The sequence below is a fragment of the Anguilla rostrata genome, chromosome 4 (assembly GCF_018555375.3).
Source record: "Anguilla rostrata isolate EN2019 chromosome 4, ASM1855537v3, whole genome shotgun sequence".
NCBI classification, from domain to species: Eukaryota; Metazoa; Chordata; class Actinopteri; order Anguilliformes; family Anguillidae; genus Anguilla; species Anguilla rostrata.
In genome coordinates, this window is record NC_057936.1 from 21,672,564 (window position 1) to 21,697,221 (window position 24,658).

Below are 24,658 nucleotides of genomic sequence, written 5' to 3' on the forward strand. Positions count from 1 at the left end.
CCCATGAGCCTGATATGAGCTCAGATATTCTGTCAGTTTCATCACAGAACCCAGCATGCGGGCTCAATTAAGGAAGTAATGGGACTGTAATTTGCCTGCCTTTCTCAGTCCCAGGGGATGCTGGGTGATTTCAAATGATTCGCTTATCTGAAAACCAACAATGCACATGACTGGAATGGAAAAAACCAACCAACAACCGACATGCTGAAACATTGAGGTCTGGAATTGGAAAAAAGTGTAGTTTGAAGACTGGATTTTAGAGCCGTGCTAACAAAGTCTATTTATGAAGTGTAAAAACAGTTATATGTGAAGTTTGGAAATTCAGATGATTGCTGTCCATTTGTCACTTTTATGAAGCATCTGTGAGGTTAACTCTTTGATGATAAACCATTTTTTTAATTTGAGGTTGCATAATCTACATTTAGGGTTGAGGTGTTATAGAATTCCCCATATTCTCCAAAATGAGTGAGACAAGCCAAGTTTCAGATGCTGAAATCCAAGTTGAAACCTTTCCCATCAATTCCCCTCCCCTGTAATAGATATTTCCCCTAAATGTGCTGAAAAGCAGAGGACAAAAGTCACACTGCATTGATCCCGTTTCAACCCTGCAGACTAAATATAAAAAGCTGTCATCATATAATCCACCTGTCCCACAGCGTGAGAAATGCTACACCCGTTATTAGTGATCAGATTTGTAAAAGATCACACCCTCTGTTGTTTACCTGTATGTAGAGAAGGATTCTTATTCTTTGGGCTTAGTTTGTGTTTCCCCATGCTCAGCAATGTAAATGCCGTTTAATATCCAGTCCTTACCCAGTAAGTGGTTGATTTGAGAATACAGAAGTGCAAATGATGAAAACAAATGAAGAATGTGACTAAACAACAATGGTGAGAGGGCCCTTCCAATATATTCATATTAATACCAAGTGGAAATAAGATCGTAAAAACTGCCGTTCTCTATGCAGCTGACTTATGAATGCCGGAGCTGCTTGTTTGCGTTCGTCGGTTGCATAACTGTTTTTATGGAGGAGCTTGCTAAATGCATGGTTGAATGGTTTAGAGGATAATTGTTTTTCTAAATTGGCAGTTGTAGCACTGGTATCAGCGTACCAATTCACCCATGACTCCCACCCAAAGCATCGGCATCACAGAATGGACTGGCACAAAAAAATGATAAATCTCCAATCAGCGTGTCTTCCTCCTCGCCGGCCGTGCCGCTACCTGTTGTGCTGGCGTTGGGCCCTCCGGGCGTCCGATTGGCTGGCGATTACCTGTGCCGTTCCTGCGAGGCGGTGCGAACGGTGACGCACCGTGCCACAGCACTCTGACTAATTTCAGCAGCGTGCTCTGAGAGCTCCGAGCGGCTAAATGAAATGTTTTATGCTTAATAAAGTAACTGGACCACTTTGTCCCGGAATTCCCTTGGCGTGCGCCAGCCATGCTGATCTGTAGCGACAGATCACCTGACGCTCCATGTGGCCGTCGAATAAGGAGTGCTGTGGCACAGAGTGTTCTTTGAGGAGCCTGTGGTCACAGACACCTTGGCAGCAGGGCTTTGTCACTGAAAATTAGAGGTGGATGACACCCTCCCTCCCTCCAGCATTGCACATTGCCTTTAACACAGATTCTGTGGACATGCTGCGCATTCATGTAGGCACAAGCCCCACAGTGTATACCCCTCCCCCCGCACACATGCAGGTGTGCATATATTGTGCATTTTCATTAGCGATCTTCCATATGCGTGAAGTCACATGTTTACTCATCGCCTCACAGCCGCTGTTCCACTGTGTTCCGCTGCTCCTGCTGCTGTAATTCCAATTTCTTTTGCAGATCTCTGGCAGAGGCAATAATGAACACTGAGAATTATACGTGTGTGTGCGTGTGTGCGTGTGTGTTTGTGTGCGTGTGCCTGTGTGCAGTTGAGCTGCCAGAACGGCTGCTCTCCAAGATTTCATATTAATTTTCAGAGAAGAAATTACACACACACACACAAAATATATTTTTTCTTGATTTCACTCTCTACTCCATAATTTTAGATTTGTAATCACAGTGGACATGCGGTTAGGGTGTACATTCTCAGGTTTTATTTGAAAAAGAAATAAAAAATTGTCTTCACTTTGGTTTCACCATGCAGAAAATGTATCTTTTTTTATATCCTCTCCGGTGATGCTCTGCTTGACTTGTGCAGCAGCCATCTTCAGCTCCTGCTTGTTTTGGGGGCTCGTTGCCTTAAGTTTCTTCTGCATATGAAACCCGGGTTCAGTTGGATTCAGATCAGGTGAATGACTTAGCCAGTAAATAATTTTACAGTCTTTGGCTTTGAAAAAGTTCTTTGTTGCTTTAGCAGTATGTTTGGGACCATTGTCTTTCTGTAGGACAAAGCGCCGTCCAATGAGTATGAGGACATTTGCTTGAATCTGAGCAGATAATATGGTTCTGGAAATTTCTGAATTCATTCTGCTGCTGCTCTCTGCTGTTGCATCATCACTGAAGACTAGTGAGCCAGTACCTGTGACAGCCATAAGCCGCGTTTCCACCGCAGGAACTATACCCCGGAACTAGGAACCTTTTGAGGAACTCAGTGCGTTTCCACCGCAGGAACTAGGGTCTAAATTTAGTTCTGGGGGCTTTGTTTTACCCCCCAAAACGTTCCTGCTCGGGGGGGTAGTACTTTCCGAAAGTACAGGAACCTTTTGGGTGGAGCTTGCAGCGCTGAACATTTCTGATTGGTCGAGTACTCGTAGCATTTGTGTTGTATTTATTTTCCGCCATTACCCGCCATGTTTGAAAATATGCAGCGGCAAACCAATTTATTTTCATAATAACTTCAAATCAAACTTGTATGTTATGCGGCGCAGTAGCCTACTTTTGGTTATAGCCTGTCAACGTCTTGGAATTATAACGTGTTCTTTTCTTGCTTTAGTATTCGTTTTATACAATGCTAAGCATTCGTTCTGGGACAGCATATTACGTAGGCTACCAAAACATTCAAACGGATTCATTCGGTTGCTGAATATTTTCTTCCGGATTTTCTTTGTTAGCCCGTTGTAATTGACTCAAAACGTTTGATACAGTTATGTGAGGTATGCGGTAGTTCTGCATAATTAACATTGGTGATACAGTACAAGCAAACTGGAAATCACCTTCCGCACTTTTTATCCGGGTAAAATAACAGGTTAATTCTAGTAATCTTCCCTTTAGCTTTTTCAGACTGCCGTAATTTTAATCAATTTTACTGCCATTTTTCAATTCCACAAAAAGACCAGGAAGACTATGGACTCATTTATGGTGCATGGTTCGCATCTGGAGGGCACACTTCGCTGCTCGGCTAGCAGTAACTTTGAAGGAAAGCAAACGGTGGCTGTACCACTACTAATTTACATTTTCACGCAAGTCCGAGTTTTCGTTCTATTCTTGTCATTTTGCGATTAGCCTATATGGAATTGACGACGAGAAAGTAATAAAACAGCAAATTGTTTACAACGTGTGCATGTTTTCTGCTGTTAATGAATGTGTTTGAGAGGATATATGAAAATCAATAAATACAAAAGTAACCATATATAGTCATTGTTGGTAACCCGTTGTATATAAGTGGAATAAACCCCTCCGGGCTGTCCCGGTTATTAGAAAATAATGTAGGCTACGTCGGTGGTAGTATGGGGTTACAGAAGAAATCATATGACAGATGGACCGACGACAACGTCAGTGGGCTAATTTGCCTAATCTTCGCGGTACTTTAGACCCCGGTGGAAACGCAGACAACCATTGGCTGAAGGAACCTTTTAGTTCCTGGTAAAGTAGTTCCTGGGACTGAAAGTTCCGGGTAATTTTGGTGGAAACGCGGCTATATATGCCCAAACCATAACACCCCACCACCATGTTTCGCAGATGAGGGTGGGGGGAGGTGCTTTGGATCTTTTGGCCTCCATACTTTGCTCTTGCCATCACTCTGATACAAGTGAATCTTGGTCTCATCTGTCCACAAGACCTTTTTCCAGGCTCTTTCAAGGTTTTTTTTTTTTTTTTTTTGCAAACTGTAACCTAGCCATCCTGTTTTTGTGGCTAACTAGTGGTTTGCATCTTGTTGTGTAGTTAGGGTGTAGTTAGGGTGTAGTTCTTTTTGTGAAGTCTTCTGTGGACAGTAGTCACTGCCACATCCATGTCTGCCTCCTGAAGAGTGTTTCAGAGCTCTTGGACAGGTGTTTGGGGTTTTTACTTCATTATGGTGAGAATTCTTTGGCCATCGACTGTACAGGTCTTTCTTGGTGTACCAGGCCCATTGGGATTACCTGATCCCTGGTCAATTTGCATGTTTAACTGAAGTGAAAAGAAGGTAACACAACCTCTGCAGGGTGCAAACTTAAATTAAATATTTAAGCAATTCACAATTACTATATATTTGCTGAATTTAGCAGTTTGGGGAAAAAACTGTAAATGTGGCATGTGCACAAGTTTACAATATTCAGTATTCAATTTGAGGGCAATGAGAAGACCTTGAATTATTTTTATGCTGATTATTAACATTGAAGAGTGGTCTGTTTACATGGGCTGCTAGGGCTGTTTTGGCCACAGAGGTCAGTGGCAGGAGACTGGTCTTGTTGTGGCTGCAGAGTCGGTCCTGGGAGGGGCATACTGAAGAGGCGGGGCGGGGGGGGGGGGGGGGGGGGGGGAGGGGGAGAGGAAGGGCAGGACAGTTCAGTCCAGGCCTCCTCACAAGGATTTATGGCTGCTTGAATTAATGCAGGCCTTGAAGGGTCTCCAGAGGCACTATAGAGCAATGCTGCTCCCGGAATGAATATGGCCCCAGCGTTGTGGTTGAGGTGCTCTCCAGCGCCATGGCTGTGGGAGCGAGGGGGTGGGCGGGAGACATCAGCAGTGAGATTAAACCGCACACTGCTCGAATTACAATGGCGGGAACCATTCCAACACTCTTCGGTTTACCTCACGGAATTAAATCAACATGAAACGGAGAGCTGATCGATATTTGTCTGGGTTAGAAAGGCACTTGTAATGAGTAAATTTTTTTTTTGACCCTTCACGTAAGCAGTTAGATACATTGCTGTTCCAAAATGTGTTTTGCGTACGGCTTGACTGACTGGTACCTTTTCATTTTTCCAGTTTATTTATCTTCGCGTTCACCCCAAGATGGAAAATGTGCCACGGCGGTGCGCTCGTTCAAAGGCCATTTCAATCAGGCCTGTCATGTTTAAAGTCGAATTAATGTGCAGCGGCAAAAGAGAAATGAAAATTCCATCAGTTTTATTTATGAGAACGCACGTAATGTGTATGCAGAATTCCGGCAGCAGTTACAAAAACCTCTAGGTCACGGCGCGGGCTTTCTTTTTTTTTTCTTTTTTTTAAAGCAGCAGTGCACGATTCGGGAATGGGAAACTGACTCCCGTCCCGCGACAGATTTAAAGCGCCCCAGGTTTTTGCAGCTGCACTGCCTTTTCATGCACATTCCCATCAGAGCCTGGAGCTTTCATGCTTCACGTGCGTTTGCCAACAGGAAATTAGGTTCATGTTATATTGCCTGCCCCCCATCCCCCCGCCCTTACGCGCATCTGTGTATCAGCATGAGAACCCAGTGAGAGTTGGAACACTCCCGAAACCAATCTCAGTGTGTTGTAATGAACAAAGTTCTTCGCTGCCAGTGCAAACTGAATAGATTGGTTGTGTGGTGTTCATTGAAGATGTGGTGAATGCAGAGGCTGGTGTTCAGCAGTCCAGCAGTATGCTTGGATGTGGTTGTTCAGCAGGTTAACTGTTGGGCAGAAATGTTTCCTGATACTTTCATCCTGAGCTGATGCAATGCCTCTCTGATGCATCACAATCTGGCACTTATTCCTGCTTCTTACAAAAGACCGCCTGCATCTTAAATAACCTCTTGTCAGTTCAATTGAAACGAGGGAATAATTACACAAAGTAACTAATAAATGATGTTAATATTCTACAAACAGATGTACTGCCTAAAAAGACGAAGTTCCAGTTAGGTAAATAAAAGCCTTTTAAAATTTTGTGTGTATATACATATATATATATATATATGTTTTATGTTGTAAACCATTTATGTTTAATCAAATATGTAACAGAAGGAGTCTTACTTGAAAATGACTACATGTTTAAAAACAAGAAAAAATAATAGTTTAGCCTGAACTGAGACACTGCAGTTTAGGAGAGGAATTATCAAGTGTATCATTCGATAAATAATGCAGCAAGACTTTTGTCCAACTCTATGACCAAGGGAATAAGAAGAAATGATAAGTATCAGATAAGAGCACAGTGCTGCACAGGAAATTATATTAGGTCTGATCTGCCCGGCACAGACCTCTTGCTTGCCAGGATGCTGATGGTTGCCATAGAGACATCGCCCTTAATGCTGCAGGTTGTCCCAGTCTTGGTGGAGAAGTGCAATGAATGGGACCCGACTCCGTCTCCCCGCGGAGATTTATGACAGGTCTTTTCTGAAAATGTAAGTGCCAGGAAATTAAAGGGCAACACTTCCTTCTGTATGTCAATGCTTGTTCCATTTATTAATGAAGAAGAGAAATGTTCCAACTCAATATCATTTGAATAGTACATTTGAAAAACTCCTGTTTGACCAACACACGAACCCACCCTGGCATGCCAGGACGCGCAGAACTGCATTTATGTCATCAGTTTTCTCGGTTTCCTCTATAAGGTCACTATTCAAATGACACGAACTTCGCGGCAGCTTAACTAAGCGTTTTAAAAATGGGATATGATTTCCGAGTCTGCTTGATCGTTTTCAGAAATCAATAATCTTACCCAGAAATATCCCAGCTCTGGGAGTCAAAGGCATTCCTCGTCGGCTATACAGCCAGTCAGTGCTCAGATCACAGCGCCAGAGACGCTGAAGTTAAACCTATTTCTTTCTCTACCATCTTTCCCTCCTTTATATTTCTACAACCTCTTGAACATTGCCAGCAATGGAAAAAAAATGTAACACTTCATTATAGTGTTGCCGAACTCCCTGTATAAATGTATGTCTGAGTTACATTAAAATGTGCTAATACATGGCAAATTGAAACATCTCTTAGGTGGTGAACAATTGCAGTGTGTGAAGCGAAAATGTAAGGATGTCAAAAATATTCCCATACACCACCTCCCCCCCACTCCATCTCCGTATGGAATGTGTGTTTTATGAACTCCTTTGACCAAATTCATCTCAAATTTATGATTGTGTGTATACATATTTTTGCGTGTTTGTGCCATTTTTTAAGGCAAAAGGCAAACTCAAGTACAGAGAAGTGATCTGACATTGTTCATACTGTACCATTTGTAATTGAATAGTTTCATATTTTCCATTATACTTTAGTTTGTGCAGAAATTGTTCAAAGCTTCCTTTTGATTTAAAACGTCGGCTTTTACCTGTTATTCATGCCTTTGTAATACAGCGCCAACTGCGTACCAGTGATATGCATCTAATTTGAGTACTTTCAGCAGTAGCCAGCTCAAAAATTCACTTCTTACTCTTATTAGGTGGTACCTTGGACAGCTCCATCTCCACTCTCAGACGGCCACTTTCTTTGATTAAGGGCATACTAATAATTATTACGAATCCTGACAGTCAATAATTCAGAAAATCAATGTTTTTTTGTGCATAGCATAGTGGTCGCCATAGTAGTTATATTTACAATGAGAATGGATTTCCTTCGGACAGAGCAGTATTATGCCTGAAGTAGCCTGCAACATCCAAGTTTTTGCGCTGTTGCGCAGCGCTATACACTGTTGTCATCATGTGAGTGTATAACACGAGACATGTCGAACTGTGTAGTATATTGTATTGTACCGTTCTCAAGAACACTAGAGACAGCTGTTGCATAATCCCATTACTGGACATTGAAGCGACGCCTCCCAGTTGCGCTCCCTACAGCCTCGTTTTTCCAAAACAGGGCAGGACCGTCCCCATCTACGACCGTCCCCGAATTTTACACATTTCAACAGGACGCCTTTTCACTTTCGTACTGTCTACGTTTCCCTTCTTTTTTGTCCTCTTACTGGATTAACATTTTCGTTTGGAGGTTTTTCAGTTTAAAGATGACCGAAACGAATTAACAGTTGGGCGTGATGGACGGAAAGGAATAGTACGTTCAGTTTTATTGTTTTTTTTTTGTTTTTTTTTTCATCCAAGATGGTAATTTAATTGAACTATATCACTGATTAGTTTTTTCTTTTCGGTATATTATATAATTCTCTCAAATACGGCATTGGCTTGTACATTTACACTTTTTTACATGCATCTCCCTGAATTCTGCAAACCGTGACGAGGCTCCTTTCGCCAAAATTATTGCCTCTGTGGGTTTACACTCTGACCTCTATTGAACATACAATCCATCACCCAGACTGTTGCATTCTTCCCGGGGGAACAGCAGCGCGCGCGGTGTACTCACTGGATGTGTTTGGAGTCGCAATCCCTGTTCGAGCGTTACCCCTCGTCTTTCCCAGAAATGCAATGTAATTCCTCGTGCCTTCGTCGCCGTTGCACTTCAGAAGAGGGGAATAAGGTATTTGAAGTAAGGAAAACAACAATGTAGCATTTGAATTACTCGACTAATAAGTTGTTTTGTGTGATGTGGAAACAATTAAACGAATCACGCCATCGTATAGTACTATAACGCGATAAAGACTATATCATCTGGAAACATTCACTGGGAGACTATCTATCGCATTTCACTCATCGTGAAATCGTGTTCGGAAAGGTAAGGTTCCTTCTGGGGCTCAGGACAGGTCTGTAACTGTAATTGCCTTAAAAAAACGTTTCTCGATTTCGCTCGGAAAAAGAAACTGTTTCAGCAGTATGTGCATGTGTGAAATCGGTGACTGTTTTGCGGATTCACATTAGTATATGACAGCGCTCTAATAATTAAGGTTTTATATAGTATGTTTCTGAAACTGAAGTATTTTGTTACGAAATGTGTCTCTTGCGGAGTGCAGGCTAATTGCGCACAGAGCGCATGCTACTAGAGCGATGTGGGGTAGTGGCACACGGAGAACACTAACGCGTTACACGAATGTTTCGTCTTGCTTTACCATTTCTCATTTCCGTCTCTCTAATCGTCTCACACTGCTGAGATATTGAATTTAATATAGGCCTAATGTAATTCGGGTATAGAAACGTACTCTCTTGTTTATCTCTGAACACTATACATCTGTAGTTGAGAAGAACATGGTTGGCTTTCAAGCCGTTAAATGCGAACACACACACACACACACACACACACACACACATGATATGAATAATCCATAAAGCAATACTGTGTAGAAGCATATGGTCTGTACAACCAGTGACCCTTCAGAGCAACTCTTCAAAGAGGATACAGGAGCGAGACTTATGGAGTGGTAGTCTCTTGAGGTTCATGTCTCTCCATCATTCCATTTCTTCCTAATTCCCTCATCTCCAGCTGGAGCAGTGATAGCCTACAGTACAGTGATTTCCCAAGGGGCTCCAGAGTGTTGCCCATAGCTGGTTGGTTGGATGAGGCATCAGAAAGCCTGATCATCAAGTGAAGATGTGGTGTGATTTTAATGGTGGAGACAGGTGGACTCTTGTAGAAGAAATGCTGCCCTGCTATGTGTTATATGTTTCTTTTTCTGGGAAGGCACCCTTCACACTGTATTTGTCAGTCCAGCCATGGGGATGGCATCACAATGTTAGAGGAACCTACTACTATGTGTTTTGAAACAGTGATGCTTTCACATGTGGGAACTAACTTATGCTATGACAAGCTTGATTTGTTATGCAGTAAACTGTATATTATCTCAGAATTTTTATCTCACCCTTTCAATTTGTTGTTTGTACGATGTCTTAATTAGTTTTTTTTTCATTTTTTCCCCCCCTCCCAGAATATCACACATTGTGTCCTATTTCTATTGGGCCTACATCATATTTGTATAAGGTCACCATTGAACTGCTTCCATCATCCTTCCTGTTGGTCCACAGATGGACCATGCTGATGTTTTCACTGGATCCAGTGTGGTTCAGCCATTGTTTTGTCTGATCATAGAAGTATTTTACCACGTGACTGCCATGTGACTGGGATATTCCACCTTCAACAGTAGTTTCATTTTGCTGATGGAATATACAATGCCTTACCTTGGTTTCTCAGCACACGGTTATCCGTGGATCTCTTGCTGACTTCCAACAGCTCATCATTAGCACAACTGCAGTTTAAAAAGGGAACAAGGTCTGGTGCATATATTGGCACAGGCCACATTATGCTAGGGGCAGTATGTAAAACTATTAAGAGTCCCCAAAGTTGTTATGTGAGAAACTAAAAACCAGAAGAGTGTTTTGTTAGACTTACCAGACACACCACTGAGTTTACATCTGTTTTGTGCATCCCTTGAATTTCTGGTACAGGTGCTTGACTTTTGTAAGAAAACTTCATTTGAATGTCAAACTCCACTTAAATTCATATGTTCTGTGATAGCTGTGGGGTAAACCTTTGATATTTGTTCAGTGGACCTTAAACAACAAGGATTGTCTTGTTTCTGATCAGATTCAGTTCGGTGGGACAGATTGTTAGCTAAGGCACTTTATTTATGACAATGATGTTGTGAATTCTCTGTTCCTGTCGTGATCTCCCAGGAAAATACTTATATTTACTTTCCAAATTTAGTTTAGCAGGATCAATTTCCTTGAGATACTGTGTTCTCTATCCTCTGAACTAGTAAGGTGGACAATGCTGTAAAACACACAAACTAAACATAATGCAATCATTATTACATGCACTTGCAAGAACTGTCTCATAATTAATATTTGGCACTATCAGTCCTTTTGGTGGTTTGAACTTGAATATCTTTGGTTCAGGTGGGTTGGGGTATTCCTATGTAATTAAACGTTGTTCTGTAATTTATTTGACTCGCTATTATTTGAGCCAAGGTGTCCATAGTTTCATAATTTGGAAATAAATATACAATTTCAATATGTCATTAATTCCCCATGATGCTCTATGAATAATTCTTGTATCATTACTCATAGGAATATTTTCAGTTAATTTATAAATTATTGTTGTGAAATTTATTTTGACACTGTATAATTAATAATTGACAATTAATCATTTGGCAAAGACATGTTCTCTTTGTAAAACCATTAGTTGCCTCATTTAACAGATACTCTTCTTTATACAAACCATATCTGAAGATTCTGTTTATATTACATTTGAAATAACTTTGAACAAATTACTTAACATTCCAAAGAATGTAGATGTTAATGCATGAACAATGGTAAAATAATTTGGACTGTTAATGAACACAACAGTCACTTATTCAAAGCCACGGGAAACTGTATATCTATTATTTTAAAGGTTGAAATCTTGTAAAATTGTGAGACGTTTCCAAGTTCAATGAAAGGCTTGATTGACTTAATTGAAATTAGAGGGCAGCTACCATCCAAACTGCATTATAACTATTAGCATCGCAGAGAGCTCATTGTCTGGAAAGGGTATTCGTTATTGGGCAGTGTCGAGAACTGAAAGGCTTCTTTGTGGTCAGTGACCATGTTGAATGAGTGTTATAAGTATTATTATAATTAAATAAAGAGGTAGTCCAGTGAAACAAGTGAGCTAGATTAAAATGGCTCGTTCTCTATTCAGTGAAGTTGAATAGTTGTTGCATTTCAGTAATGGAGGACTGAGGTTACAGTATGTGGCAATCTGTGGCTATTTGATTCCTTTGAACCCCTTATGATTGACAATGAAAAGGAGAATTTTTTCTTGCTTCCCCTTCAGTTGGTTTTTCCAAGCCATACAGCTGTCCTGGCTGTAGATGCGTTTCCTCTCAGCACACATAGAGATGAGTGCTTTTTTGAAGAAGATGGGAAAATGGGAGGGGGGTTGGGGTTGGCATAACCTGACTACCTGGCTTAAAATTGCCTGCTGATGGAAAAATATTGTTGCAGGAATGATGTGTAAATAATTGAAAAGCCCACCTTTAAAGTTGTAGGCTCGCTGTGATTCGAAGTGCAAAGTTAATGGGCGCTTCCACGAAAGATTCATATGATTCTCCAGCTGTGGAATCACCAGTATAAGGGACATAATCATAACCTGCGCCTGGTCATGGTATGTCAACTTGTTTATTCATGACCGGGTGCTAATGTCAGGATTGGGTCTGTCATTTTTCCTCACCTGCCAGGTATTCCACAGAGCCAAGCTGACTTTACTAATTCCCCATTGCCTTGTGTTTTTTGACATTGTGGATTAGTAAAACAAGCTGTTTTGAATATGCATCTTGGCAGAGTGGTGTTGTTGTGTTCACCACGCTATGAATAATGGAAAGGGCACCAGAAATACATTACAGCATGTTTGAGTGGAGTGTGGTGGATAAGCTTCAGGTTTCAGCACTTGTTCCTCCATTTCAATCATGTGTCTCTTTAGGCCAATTACTTTATCTTAAGCAATGATAATCTCGTAAAATGTGCAGGAAAAATGACTCTATAACTCAGAGGTAGCACTTCACCCTATTAAGTATGAATCAGAGCTGTTGCAGTCAGCTTCAGCATTGCAGGACTACACAAGATGGAGTGGTGTTTCTGCAGGCCCAGATGGAACCGAATGGAAATGTACCTTTGGAAAATACAAGTAAAACAATGGAAGTCATAATTGTCCTGAAACTGAACTGAAGACGCAGCTCTCTCTACACAATCCAAACACAGAGATATTGTCCCTTTACGAACAATCTAGTTTATCAGAGATTTCATGGTTTTGGGATTTGGGGGGAGGGAGAGGGCTTTCTCTGTTAAGACTTTGATGAACATTTTCATTTTTTGTGCAATATTAGAATGCAAGACCTTTGTTTTCGGACATAGTAATTTTAAGAGGCAATTTTTCTGCTTTCGTATGAAATGGTGATTACCGTTGGCGGGCACTTGGCCTTACTGGAGGGGTCCAAACGTCGTCATCTGTAGGCTGCGTTAGCTGTGCTTCTCTTTCCCTCCCCCTTTCCATTTTCCGAGCTACTTTGAATAAAGACGGGTGAATTAAATAGTGCGCCAGCAAGTGCTGAATAAGGACCCAGTCAGCGGCAGAACACTGCTTTACTGCCTGACATCCGCGGCTGCTGCTGATTTGTCCTTGGAGCGCGATGCGCGTGCGGAGCGGCCATAAATCAGGCGGCAGGGCCCCGCTGGTGCTCTCGGCCCCAGCTGGAGCCTGAAATGGCCGGGGAGCGGGAGAGGAGATGGAGACGGGCGGGCCTTCCTGAGGAGGAAGAGCAGCGTACCCGCCGAGAACAGCCTAGCGTCGAGAGTGAAAATCGTGCTTGCCCTTTTCTCTCACAACGGACACCTATCTTCAGAGGCTTTGTTAAGATTACCCAAATCTGAAAAAGGAAGCCACCTGTTTCTAATGATCTGTTAAAGTGACACTTGATAATACAAAAGAACCGTAGAAGGATGTGCTAAATCGGTGAATCATCATCATGTGAATCCTCTGCCAAACGTATTTCTGAGTTTATATGAAGTTTAGCTTTATTAATGGTAATACTGGATATGTACAGTACATAGTCCATATAATCCTGCCTATTGTTTCTGCTGTTACACAGACTCCTGCTGGTCATTTCTGAGCAACAGAGCAGAGACATCTAAGGCAGTCAGACAGGAGCAGGGAAAAACATAAGTGACTACAGTGCATTTGTCTGAACATTTTTTATGCCGAGCGGGAGCCTGTGCATTTCTGTCATCCGTCCTCAGGCTCGGTGCTGTGCCCGGTAGCACAGCACTGTCTCTTCCTGTTTGTTCAGAGGCTCCCCATATCATAACTCATCTGCGCAGCTATAAAAAGACAGCGCTGCTAGCAGAGGCCAAGACTCATTACTGAATTGCTCAAATGCACGGAGGGAGGAGTTGTACTACTTGGGTGCCCGATGCCAAAAAAACGCTTGTGTTTCCTGGTCTCTATACATTCCGCTGGCTGTGGTGGCATTTGGCAGTAACCCTAATCTTTGGTGGCCAGCGAGGCCTGAGTGTGGACTTGGAGTCGGAGTACACAGGGAACGGGAGGCATGCTGTGCACAGGAACATGGCGGAGCGTCCCAATGTCAGATAGAACAGTACAAAAAAAGGCTTTCTGCTTTTTTTTTTGTCTGTGTGCATTCTCCAAATGTGTCATCCCTCATATAACCCTGCGTTATCTCATAATGAGATCAGGCTTATGTGAAGGTTTGCTCATTCTTCTAGCTGCTTATCTGTCTGACTGCATAATATACAAACTGACTCACTGCTTGCTTCGCTTCAAACCAAGGATGTGTTCACTGCTCCTTGCCGCTGGCCTGACATATTAAACAAAAGCCTCTTGCCTCCATTAGTGGCATCCCCTAGCAAAAGTGCATTGTTAAATCTGGGAATTTCTGGAGGGGTGGAAAGGCACAGAGAGAATTGTAAGAATCCTGGCAGCCTGAAGTTGTGGCTCTTGATGTGTTCGAGAGAATAAGAGCTGATTTGTGAAGATGAAACACTGTCCCTGCTTTAGTCATGGCTGTGTAGATGTCTGAATGTGGTGTACCACAACAACAAAACAAATGAGAGCGTTGCAGAAGCAAGACCAACTGTACGTCCTGATAACAGAATTATACAAATTACATTAACTCTGTGACCATAAATCCCATTCTGGCTAATTTTTTTCTCTAATACAGTGGGCCAAATAAATTTTTTTAAAATAAATTCCCTGAACTGTGAGGCTTAAGCAGAGACCTACTTTATGCAGGCAAGGAGATTTGTGAGAAACCACTTGAATAAATGGATTTAACTTTTGTACAGTCGTGACACTGTAGCTCATGCATTTAAGCCATGCAGTTTTCGTGGAATTTATCAAACGAATGCTGTAAGTGGGATTAATCGAAAGCCCTTACAATCACAGTTTGCAAACGTGACACTAATGGTGCTTCAGAGGACACCACTCTTTCAATAGTAGTTTATTTTTTTTTTGCTTTTATCTTTTATAAAATATAAATTTATAAATTTGGCACCCATCTTGGGGCTGTACATATCTAATTCCCACCTTAATTTGGAATGTCCGATTATCTAAATCCGCAGTCGCGTTCATGCGTGAGCCCCACTGCCGATTCGCCAGTGTGATCATCCGCAGTTCGCCAGCTGCTTCTCTTTACACCCCGGACCGCAGCTAAGCTGTAGAGTCAGAGGAAGACCTTTCATGTGCAGCTGTTTAGCATGCAGTCCCCAGGGGCCTGATCAACCAGCAGAGGCTGCTAGACAGGGGTTAAAACACTGACCCCTGACCGACTAAATCCTCCCACACCCTGCTCGACACAGTCGCCAGTTGCATGTCGACCCTGGGTGTTACCGGCCATGGTAGCCAGAGACTGTGTGGCTCATCCGTGCCTTATGGCCTGGTGCCTTAACCAAATGAGCCAAATAGCAGTCCTTTCAATAATAGTTTTGACCCTGGCTGTTTATGTGGTTTTTAATTCATCCAGATTGTGCAGCCTAAGGAATAATCAAACTAAGATGTACCTATTCATTGCATATTAGACAGGGATTTGCCTCTTCAGTTATTTTATTAGTTTAAAACTATTCCAGGTCTGAAATAGACCCGGTCATTGTTGCACCTGGACATATCTACTGTGATGGTTTGCAACATTAGCTGTTGAGTCCAAAAAAAACACTTGGCATAAATTTCACAAAAATCTTATTGTGCAAAAAGCAATGAAGAGGAATTTCAAATGACAGATGCCCTCTTCACAGGAAACGAGCTTCTGTTCACTGTGTGGCAGTGCCTGTCTGGATTCAGAGGTTCATGTTTTGCCCTCATTCCCATTCCTTCTTATGTTCACTTTATAAATTTTCTACTGTCAAGAAATCTTCCCAACTGTTAATCCCTTGTGCCTCTTTCAAATGATCACAATTTGTAATTAGTGTTTTGCTGATTTGTTTATTTGACTCTAGATCTCTGCCTCTGACAATTTTTCCCAGTAGGCACAAGTTTTATATTCTATTCAGTAAATACAGTTATTCATTTATGAAAAGCTTTTTAGGTTACAGAACACAACAGAAGCCATCGAGATTTCTTGCTGGCTTCTTGTTGCCTGAAATTTAGTATTATTTAAATGTGCCCCAGTAAATAAAGTAAATAAATCCCTGATAATCTATGCAAATTTATGTTTTAAATAATTTTCATAAGAATAACAATAACTTCAAATGTATTAACAAGTTAATCCAAATGTAGATCAGCCTGAACGATGTTTAAAGACTTACCGTTCCTGATATAATGTAAATTATATGCTATAAAATAGGTTTAGCGTAACTGAAAAAAAATAACTGCAAATTACCTGCAAGATTAAACACGCAAAGATAAATATGTGTAAGTCTGACACAATAATCTAACTACTGACTAAATTTGACACTTTTACTTGATGAGTTAAGATGAAACACTTGAAAGATATTGATAAAATCATGAAGATGAGTTTTAAAATTCGGTCACCAGTTTTACCCGAGATGATGCTGCCCAGATAAAAAATATCTGCAAACAGAGAGAATGGAAAAGCTCAGTCTTACAGATGAACTCTGACTGTGATCAGCACCAGACTGCTGTCCTGCTTTCATGACGGGGGATAGCTGTCAGGAGCCACTGAAACGTGAATGTGTCTGAGGTAATATCCGCTTTCCTGTGCTTGGAGTTTCTCAAGTGACATCATCATGATCAGCCAGAAATGTTCACTAGGTTAAAGCTGACATCAAACATTAAGCAAACTGGATAGTATTTTCATCGTAATATCAAATTAAGTTGTTCTTGGCTCCTACTTTTTTTACCTACAGTATATTGTAGTGAATATGGGTATTGTACCATAAATACATATGTGTTCATGTACTTTGATAGCCAGTCATGTCTCAGCAGACCTGTGGATGTGCAGATGTCTTCTGATGTGACATTCCATATACAGAATTTCCTCCACATCTGGTGCGTAGTGGCACCTGTTGGTTTAAGCTGCCATTTTGATTAAGACGTGAAAGTGTTTGAAGGGTTAGTGGTTGCAGCTCTATTATGAGCAACTCATGCCGAAATTAAACCAAAACAGTGAAGAAGAAGGGGCCAGTGGCTTGGTCACTTCCAAAGCTGGGGTTAGCATCACTGGCCCTGCAGCTGTCAGAGAGATTATAAAGGACAAGCTCAGAAATTTGCTGTCCATTTCAGCTTGTTTAGCATTAAAATACCACCGATGTGATATCTTTTAAAATGGCGTAAATGGCTTATGGAAGACTTCTTTTGTTAACACCGTTTTCCCCCTGTTTGTAGCATTAGATGTGTGACTGTGAACTGTAATTAGTCACAGTAACTCTTTTCCTCGTCTGAAAATATTTCTGGTTAATGGTAAAAATCGACAATGCGAAGCGAACGGCTCATTTGCTGAACAGCTCGGGGGAGAAATGGGACGACTGTGAGAGAAACAGGGATGGGAAACACAGGGTGGACAGTTTCCAAAAAACTGTAAAGCTAAATGGCATGAATGGTGAAGACCGAAGGCGTAGAGGAAGAGGGGAACGATGAATAGAATAAGAAATATGGGTGAAGAAGAGAGGAGGAAAAAAGCAGAGCAGAGGTGTTGAAGGAGGAGAGTGGGTCAGAGTTGGGGAAAACGGCCCTCGGCGCCATGGCAACGTAGATATACGAGCGTCAGTCTATTGATCTGCAGACTCATTGCTGTAATAGAGTGAACAGGATGATGGAGGGGGCCTGCTGACGGCCTGCACCACACGGCTCTCCGCAGATCTGCTGAGCTGCACGGTCTCCACCAGGGGCCCCGTCACAAACGCCAGGTCCAGTCAGCCCCCCAGCACACACGTGACACAACAGCACTCCTCCAGTCCTGAATACCCTTGGTGTGCTTGAAGTAAAGCCAATCAACGCCAGTGGAGTTGTATTATTTAAACTTTTTAAGGGACAATCCTCAATAATTTCCTTCAGTTTGTCTGTGAGAAGAATACATTTGTCTACCTATCCCCAGTTGCTAAGAAAGATTCTACTTTAAATTAATTTGTGATTGCTTCTTATAATGATGCTGATCAACGGTGATTATTATTATTATGATTATTATGATTATTATGATTATTATTATTATTATTATTAATAACGATGTAACTAGATGTAACTATTGAATTTGTTTCTGCAATGTTGATATCAAAAATATTGATCATAAAAGCAGTGTGTGATGTGTGATCATCCTTCATAGACAATGGGAAAGCTGCTGCCCTGTATGTGTTGCCTGTTCTGCACAGGATAGCAGCAGTTGCAGGGACTGGAGTCTGTGCTGTGTTCGTAGGCTATTGTTGCTGTGATCTGGGCCCAGCAGTGGCAATGCTGAACTGCCCGTCCTCTGATTCTTGTGAGTAGAGTCTGAAGAGGCCTGTCCGTTCTCCGGAGCATGATGCGTCTGTGTGCTTGGCTGAGGGCGGTGGGGGGGGGGGGGGGGGGGGGGAGTGGGGGGGTGGGGGAGGGAGACGTCATCTCCTGTACGCCGCCCCTCACCCACTCCTAAACATGAGTGAGGATGAAAAGGTTGCCCTGAGAAAGGCAAGGACTGTTTAAAATTGGATTACACTCGTAATGGACTGATTATTACTGAGCGAGGGTGTGTGTCGGTAAGCGCTACGCACACCAGTATTTTTACCCTTGAAATAACTCAAATTCTGTCTGTCTGTCACTGTCTGTAATTAACGGTATTTTCACTTCCAGATAATTATGATTACCTTGTTGGGATGTCGTCCGCAGTTTAATTGCATATTGTTTTTGCCGACCAAATTAAAGTTATGCTTGAACATCTGGTTTCTGTCACTGTGATGACAGGGCATGTGACGATTGATGCATCATTGTTCTTATCAACAAAACAGGCCGACATTAATGATATTTAGCCAAGCTGATGCTAATGTCGCTCTTTTAAAACAGCTCTGGAAAGCAAGCGCTATGGATCCTGTGCTAGAATCCAAAGTGTTGGACAGAGATAGTAATCTGTAAGCTATGACGTTGCATCCAAAGGCCTTCTTTCATGAAGCTTTTGTGACAGCCATTTTGTAAGCGAGTGTTCATCACTGTAGCAGAGGGTTTTGTCCGGAGGGAAAGCGAAGAGGAGAAGCAGACATGACTGCCCCCCCCCCCCCCCCCGGCTCCCACGTGCCCCCTGTATCCCCCCTGTGCGGTCATTATCCTCCCCCAGCGGCATAATTGCATTTCGCTAGGCGGACTCCTAAATCAAATTTCTGGTGCTGGTCAAACTCAATTCTGTCTGGTTGACCAGCCCAGCAGTCCCTCTGTCAGCACTTGCTTGCTTGATGCGCTGACTCCCTGTGTGAATGAAAGGTGACCCAGCCCCCACAGCCCCATACCTCTCTGCACATTGTCTTAGCTCTAAAGGACAGCAGGATGAAGTAGAAACACCCTGTGAGGAAGAGACAAGCTGCATATCTCCCATCACAGCTTAAAAGCTCCCTCATTGCTGTCTATAATTTATTGTTCTTGGTTCAGGATAATGGAACAGGCACCATCTAATGGAGAACTACCCATTTCGGCGTACGGAAGTCATTTTGTTTAAATATATAAAAAAGGAAATTGCCTTCCAATTGTGATTCTGATTCTAATTCCGGGGCGACATGGCTCAGGACGTAAGAGCGATTGTCTGGCAGTTGGAGGGTTGTCGGTTCAAACCCCGGCCTGGGCATGTCGAAGTGTCCTTGAGCAAGACACCTAACCCCTAACTGCTCTGGCGAATGAGAGGCATCAATTGTAAAGCGCTTTGGATAAAAGCGCTATATAAATGCAGTCCATTTACCATGTCTTAAAAATTTTGGCCAAAAAAAAAACTGATATAAGTCAATATAAATCCAGACCCCACACTGTGTGTGTGTATATGTACTGCATATATATGTATGTATATGTATATATGTTTACATTTGTATAAAATATATTTGATGTGAAAAAAATGGAGTAAAAGATTATCTTGTACATGTAAAATACATGTAATCCAATCCACCGCTTTCCGTTTGGTATTTTTTGTGATGTAGCCCCATCTCGTGGAGAGCATTGGAACTGCTGAAACAGATTAACATCACAAAGTGTATGTGTACATTGTGGCGCATATTTTACCCACTATGCTTCATATTGTGTTCATATCTTTTTTTTGGTGCGTTCAGAATTGTGCGCATTCTCCCATGTTCTTGTACTGATGAAAGAAGTCCTTTTTTAAAAATAATGCCATTGCCATGTGTATGCTGAGTGAATTTGCATACCAACATAACATTCTCTTGTCCCCCCCTGTCCCCCCCTGTCTGCACAGGATAAAACAGAGGTGTGTGAAGATCTGCCCAAATCTGTGCCCCTCTGTAGCAGGACTTGAAACGCCACTCCCAGGCAGTTCTCCAGTCTGCCCTCCATCTCTCTTCTGATGTGAGTACTTTCACTACTAACAGGCTGTCATTCCTTTTGACTGATACTAGTACAGGCATGGTAGCAGATGAAAAACACAATTACAGACCATTTAAGACCTTGTACGTGGTAGTGGAAACATGTCAGACAAATGGAGCACAAAGTATACCTGCTCATTTTCACTAAATATCCGCTTGTTGATTATAGTGGACACACAGGCAAGTGTTCCTCCTCCAAAATTGATGGAACGATGTTACTGTAAAAGGCGAAAGATAGGATTGGTAATATAGAGTTATGGAGGAAATGTTAAAAAAGGAAACTTTTTTTAAATGTTCAAATTTTTTTAAAAATCAGAATGTATTATTAGTTTAATTGGGAAATAGTGGCCTTGGTTCATGTGACTTCAAAGCAGTTGGATACAGAACCGCATGTATGTTATTATACTCATACAAAATAATTTGTAACTTACTGGTTTCCTGTGTTGCCCTGCAGGTATTAAAGCACACTTTGCTGAATGTAAGTTCTTTCATTTTTAGATTTGAATGCTAGAATTTCAATTCCGTCTATGTTGTCAGAGTATTCTTGCAACCCCTTCACAGGGCGGACATGAACCTGAATGCACATTTATCCAGATTTTTAATTTCCTGTTGTATTCACAGAAGTGAAAGTAATAGAATGCCGTTAATTATCCATGCTGAATGCCTGAATGCACACTTCAGCCAAGCATAATCGCACGACCATTGTGACTGTCTGCCTGCATACAGGGTTTGATGGAGATCTGGTCGGATGACAGCTGGAACTGTTGTCATTACCGGAGGAATTCTCGCAACGGTGATACTCCTGTGTATCATAGCAGTGCTTTGTTACTGTAGGCTCCAGGTAAGGACTGAATCTCAGATAAAACATGGTCACAAGGAAACGGAGGTTTTATGTACATACAATCATTGCTATAGATTTAATGAAAAGAAATACTGGAATGCTATTTTTGGTACATATTTGTGAATGCAAGGTGAGCCTAAATAGAGCCTCACTAAAACACCCAAAGCTAAATAGCCTAGAATTAAAAAGGGGACACACAAAAAATAAGGTATAAAGCATAAGCATTCATTCAATATTGTTATTAATTTTCAATGTTTTATGGTTAATCTCACATGTGCTACTCCACTGTTCACTTCAATGTCTCTGTCATTTGTGTGCTTATTGTTCTTCTCACATCTCTCTCTCTTTCTCTGTTTACTGCTTCTATATCATTTTCTCTTCATCTTTCTTCCTGATCATCTGTCTCTGTATGGAGTCTCTCACTCTCTGTCAACTCTCTGTTGTCCCTCTATCTTTCCCCGGTATTTTTACCAACATTTTTGTAAATTCTGAAAAGCTGGAGAAACCCAGCTACATTTGCTTGAAAAGTGAAAGTTTTGTAGCCAGCTAGGATGGAGCCAGGCTACATCTGGGTAAAAAGCGAGCAACGTTGGTGTTAATTTGGTCCTTTTATGTCAAAACATCTCTCAACCTAGATTTCCACCCCTGTACACATCTAGATTCCGGGTTTTGCTCACCGAGTTCTTTCTTACTAGCTTTCTTACCCATGTCTCCCTCTGTCCCCCCCCCCCAGTATTACTGCTGTAAAAAGAATGAGCTGGATGGGGACACAGGCTCAGGCTCTCAGCCACAGTTCGCCTGCAATGCCTGCAGCGCACCGGGCGTGGACGGGTCGGCCGTCACCCCCCTCTCCCTGTCACCCGACCCCGCGCCGCCCCGAAACTACTGCCCCACCTGCTCGCCCTACAGCTCGCCCTTCTACATCCGCACCACGGACGAGATGCGCAACGGCGGCGAGCGCATCACCTACATGCCCACGCACTACGAAAACCCGGCGCTGTCCCTCACCCTCTCCTCCATGCACAGCGCCCCGATGAGCTCCCGCAACCCGCTGGACTTCTACACCAACACACGGGCCATCAGCACCGAGGTCTGACCTGCGGACACTTGAGAATCTCCCACCCGCGGACCAGGCCGCAGAACCCCTGTCTCTCTGTCGTCTGTACCAGTTTAGAGTAGATGCTGGCAGAGGGTTCGTCAAACCTTTGAGGACTGTTCCTGAGATGCCTGGGGCTCCAGGCTCAAAACTTACCCTCTCCCTGCTTCCCACTGGATCCCACTAAACATGTGACATTTTGAAAATACAAATATTTAGAACAATGTATGAGGGCTAATTATATTGTTGTCGTACCTGTATCCACAACTTGTGGTTTTGTCTTATCTGCTAACAAGAATGAATAAAAAGAATGCGTGTACTTTTGGGTCAGGCACAAAAGAAAATAATATTTGTCTTTTGAACATGGGAAGAAAAGTCCTGAGCGATGCCATTTTTTCCGATCAGCATTTTTAACTGAATAGTGAGCAAAACTGTATAAAGTCAACATTTCAGAGCTTTCTCTATGCAAGTACTGTACATTCACACCCAACACATGGAGAGAAACAGTGAACAGGAGCCAAGCAATGCAGCTATTACCTGCTTTACCTGTCTTAGCCTGCTGTTTATTATAATATTGAAGGAGAACTAAGATAAGTTTTGTCAGGACACCAATGGCTTTTGTCACAGACAGAAAGACTGCTGGGAAGTTGGAGTCTGAAGCGGCCATTGGAGCAGAGTTTCTCCATCTGGATTTTGAGGGTAACAATGCTGTTCTACCAGGAGACTCTTAGGCTAGTTTGTAGCCTTAAACATCTGATGCTGCCAGGATTTCTTGAGACAGGGCACTGGAGCTAAAATTAAAAGAAAAAAAAACTTTAGAATACTGTTCTTATCTATCTTGATAGTGATGCAAAAAAAATGCATTAGAGAATTTGTGTTTATTTGGTAATTTATTTGGTTAAGGTTGGATGACTTTGGGAACAGTCAATATGCATTCTGAAGTGGGATTGTGGTCATTTATGGAAAGACAAAGTTTGACTGAGGCATACAGTAGTTTGTGCCATACAAGGGAGTACTCTCCACAGTCTCTCTTCACTCTCTTCATTATTTAATTAGTCTTCATATATTCTCTTTTTCGCTCACTATCTATGTGTTCATTTGAATTTCTAATATAGTAGGAATGTCTGCATTCATTTACTTTTGATTTTTGTTACATTGATGCACCTTTTAAAGTGATATTAGACAATAATGCTTGCAATACGTATGGTATTATTTTTTCCCTTATTTGTGTTTTTTCAGTGTAGGATGTGAAGAACATTTTTTTTAAAATCTTGACTGGAACAGCAAAGCAAAAAAAAAAAAAAGAAAATAAAGTGACACTAATAATACTATTGATATTAATTGTAGTAATGTTCTAAAAAAAAATGTTCCCCTTTCATTTTCAGTTTTCAGGAGCCCACAACTCACCTCACCACACAACTACGATGTGTGACCACATACTGTAGTAACCATTTATCAACATTCAATATCCTCTTCCCATAGGTCCTGGCTTTTTAAGGAAACATGTTACATAGAGTATAAATAACTGTTAATCAGTTAATTCAGATGCCCACTCAGTGTCCAATTCTAGGACCTTAGCTCATTGTATCCTTGTAAGACACTGCTTGCCTGTAGCTTGGTTGTCAAATTTTGTCACAGTTATATCTCTAATGTCAGATAAACACATGGCTGGCATCTATTTCCTTTGGTTTATTGTTTTTTTTTTTAAGATTAACTGTATTTTTAAAGGTTATATTATTCTAAGATAAAGAACACACACATTGGAAATGCCCACTTATTTCACAAATGTTCCCTTTTGAAGACAATTAAATATTAATAACTGCAACAAACTCCTTATGTTGTCTTGCCTGACATCTTGCTTTAAAATGGCAAACATATATAAATTCTGTGTCAAATATCTGTGTTCTCCTCCATAAAGACCTTTTGAGATAAAATTATTGTAATAGGAATATTAGTTGGCTATTGAGTGTTGTGTGAATAAAGGAAAGGTCTGTGCAGGGTACAGGTCCAGTATTGCATATCTGGATTGATCTGGTTGACTAGCACAATGGGAAATTGTGTTCATATGGACCAAACATAAAATAGACTGCATGCTCAAAAAATATAATTGGCTTCATTCCTAAAACTGAGAACTAAACTATTAAGGAGTGAATACACATGGGGAATGTGGTGTTTCAGGCATTGTTTGCTTGCTATTTAACCATTTATTAATATACTCTTATGACAGGCAAATGTATTTTTCGTGGGATAATATACATTTTATTTTATGAATTTTCTCCACGATCATACTACA

The 24,658-nt window shown here is 41.6% G+C and overlaps 1 protein-coding gene across 1 annotated transcript; it reads left to right on the forward strand.

Annotated features, from left to right (window-relative positions):
- Positions 1–7,864: 7,864 nt before the first annotated feature.
- Positions 7,865–24,257, forward strand: fam163ab (family with sequence similarity 163 member Ab). Its single transcript, XM_064331339.1, has 5 exons — positions 7,865–8,723; positions 20,302–20,411; positions 20,883–20,906; positions 21,155–21,269; positions 22,003–24,257. The coding sequence occupies exons 4-5, from the start codon at positions 21,177–21,179 to the stop codon at positions 22,363–22,365; spliced, it is 456 nt and encodes a 151-aa protein (XP_064187409.1). The 5' UTR covers positions 7,865–8,723; positions 20,302–20,411; positions 20,883–20,906; positions 21,155–21,176; the 3' UTR covers positions 22,366–24,257.
- The last annotated feature ends 401 nt before the right edge of the window (positions 24,258–24,658 follow it).

Coding starts and splice junctions, on each gene's coding strand:
- fam163ab (XM_064331339.1), top strand. CDS start 21,177: ATGACAGCTGGAACTGTTGTCATTACCGGAGGAATTCTCGCAACGGTG. Junction 21,270..22,002: donor TTTGTTACTGTAGGCTCCAG/GTAAGGACTGAA, acceptor CCCCCCCCCCAG/TATTACTGCTGTAAAAAGAA.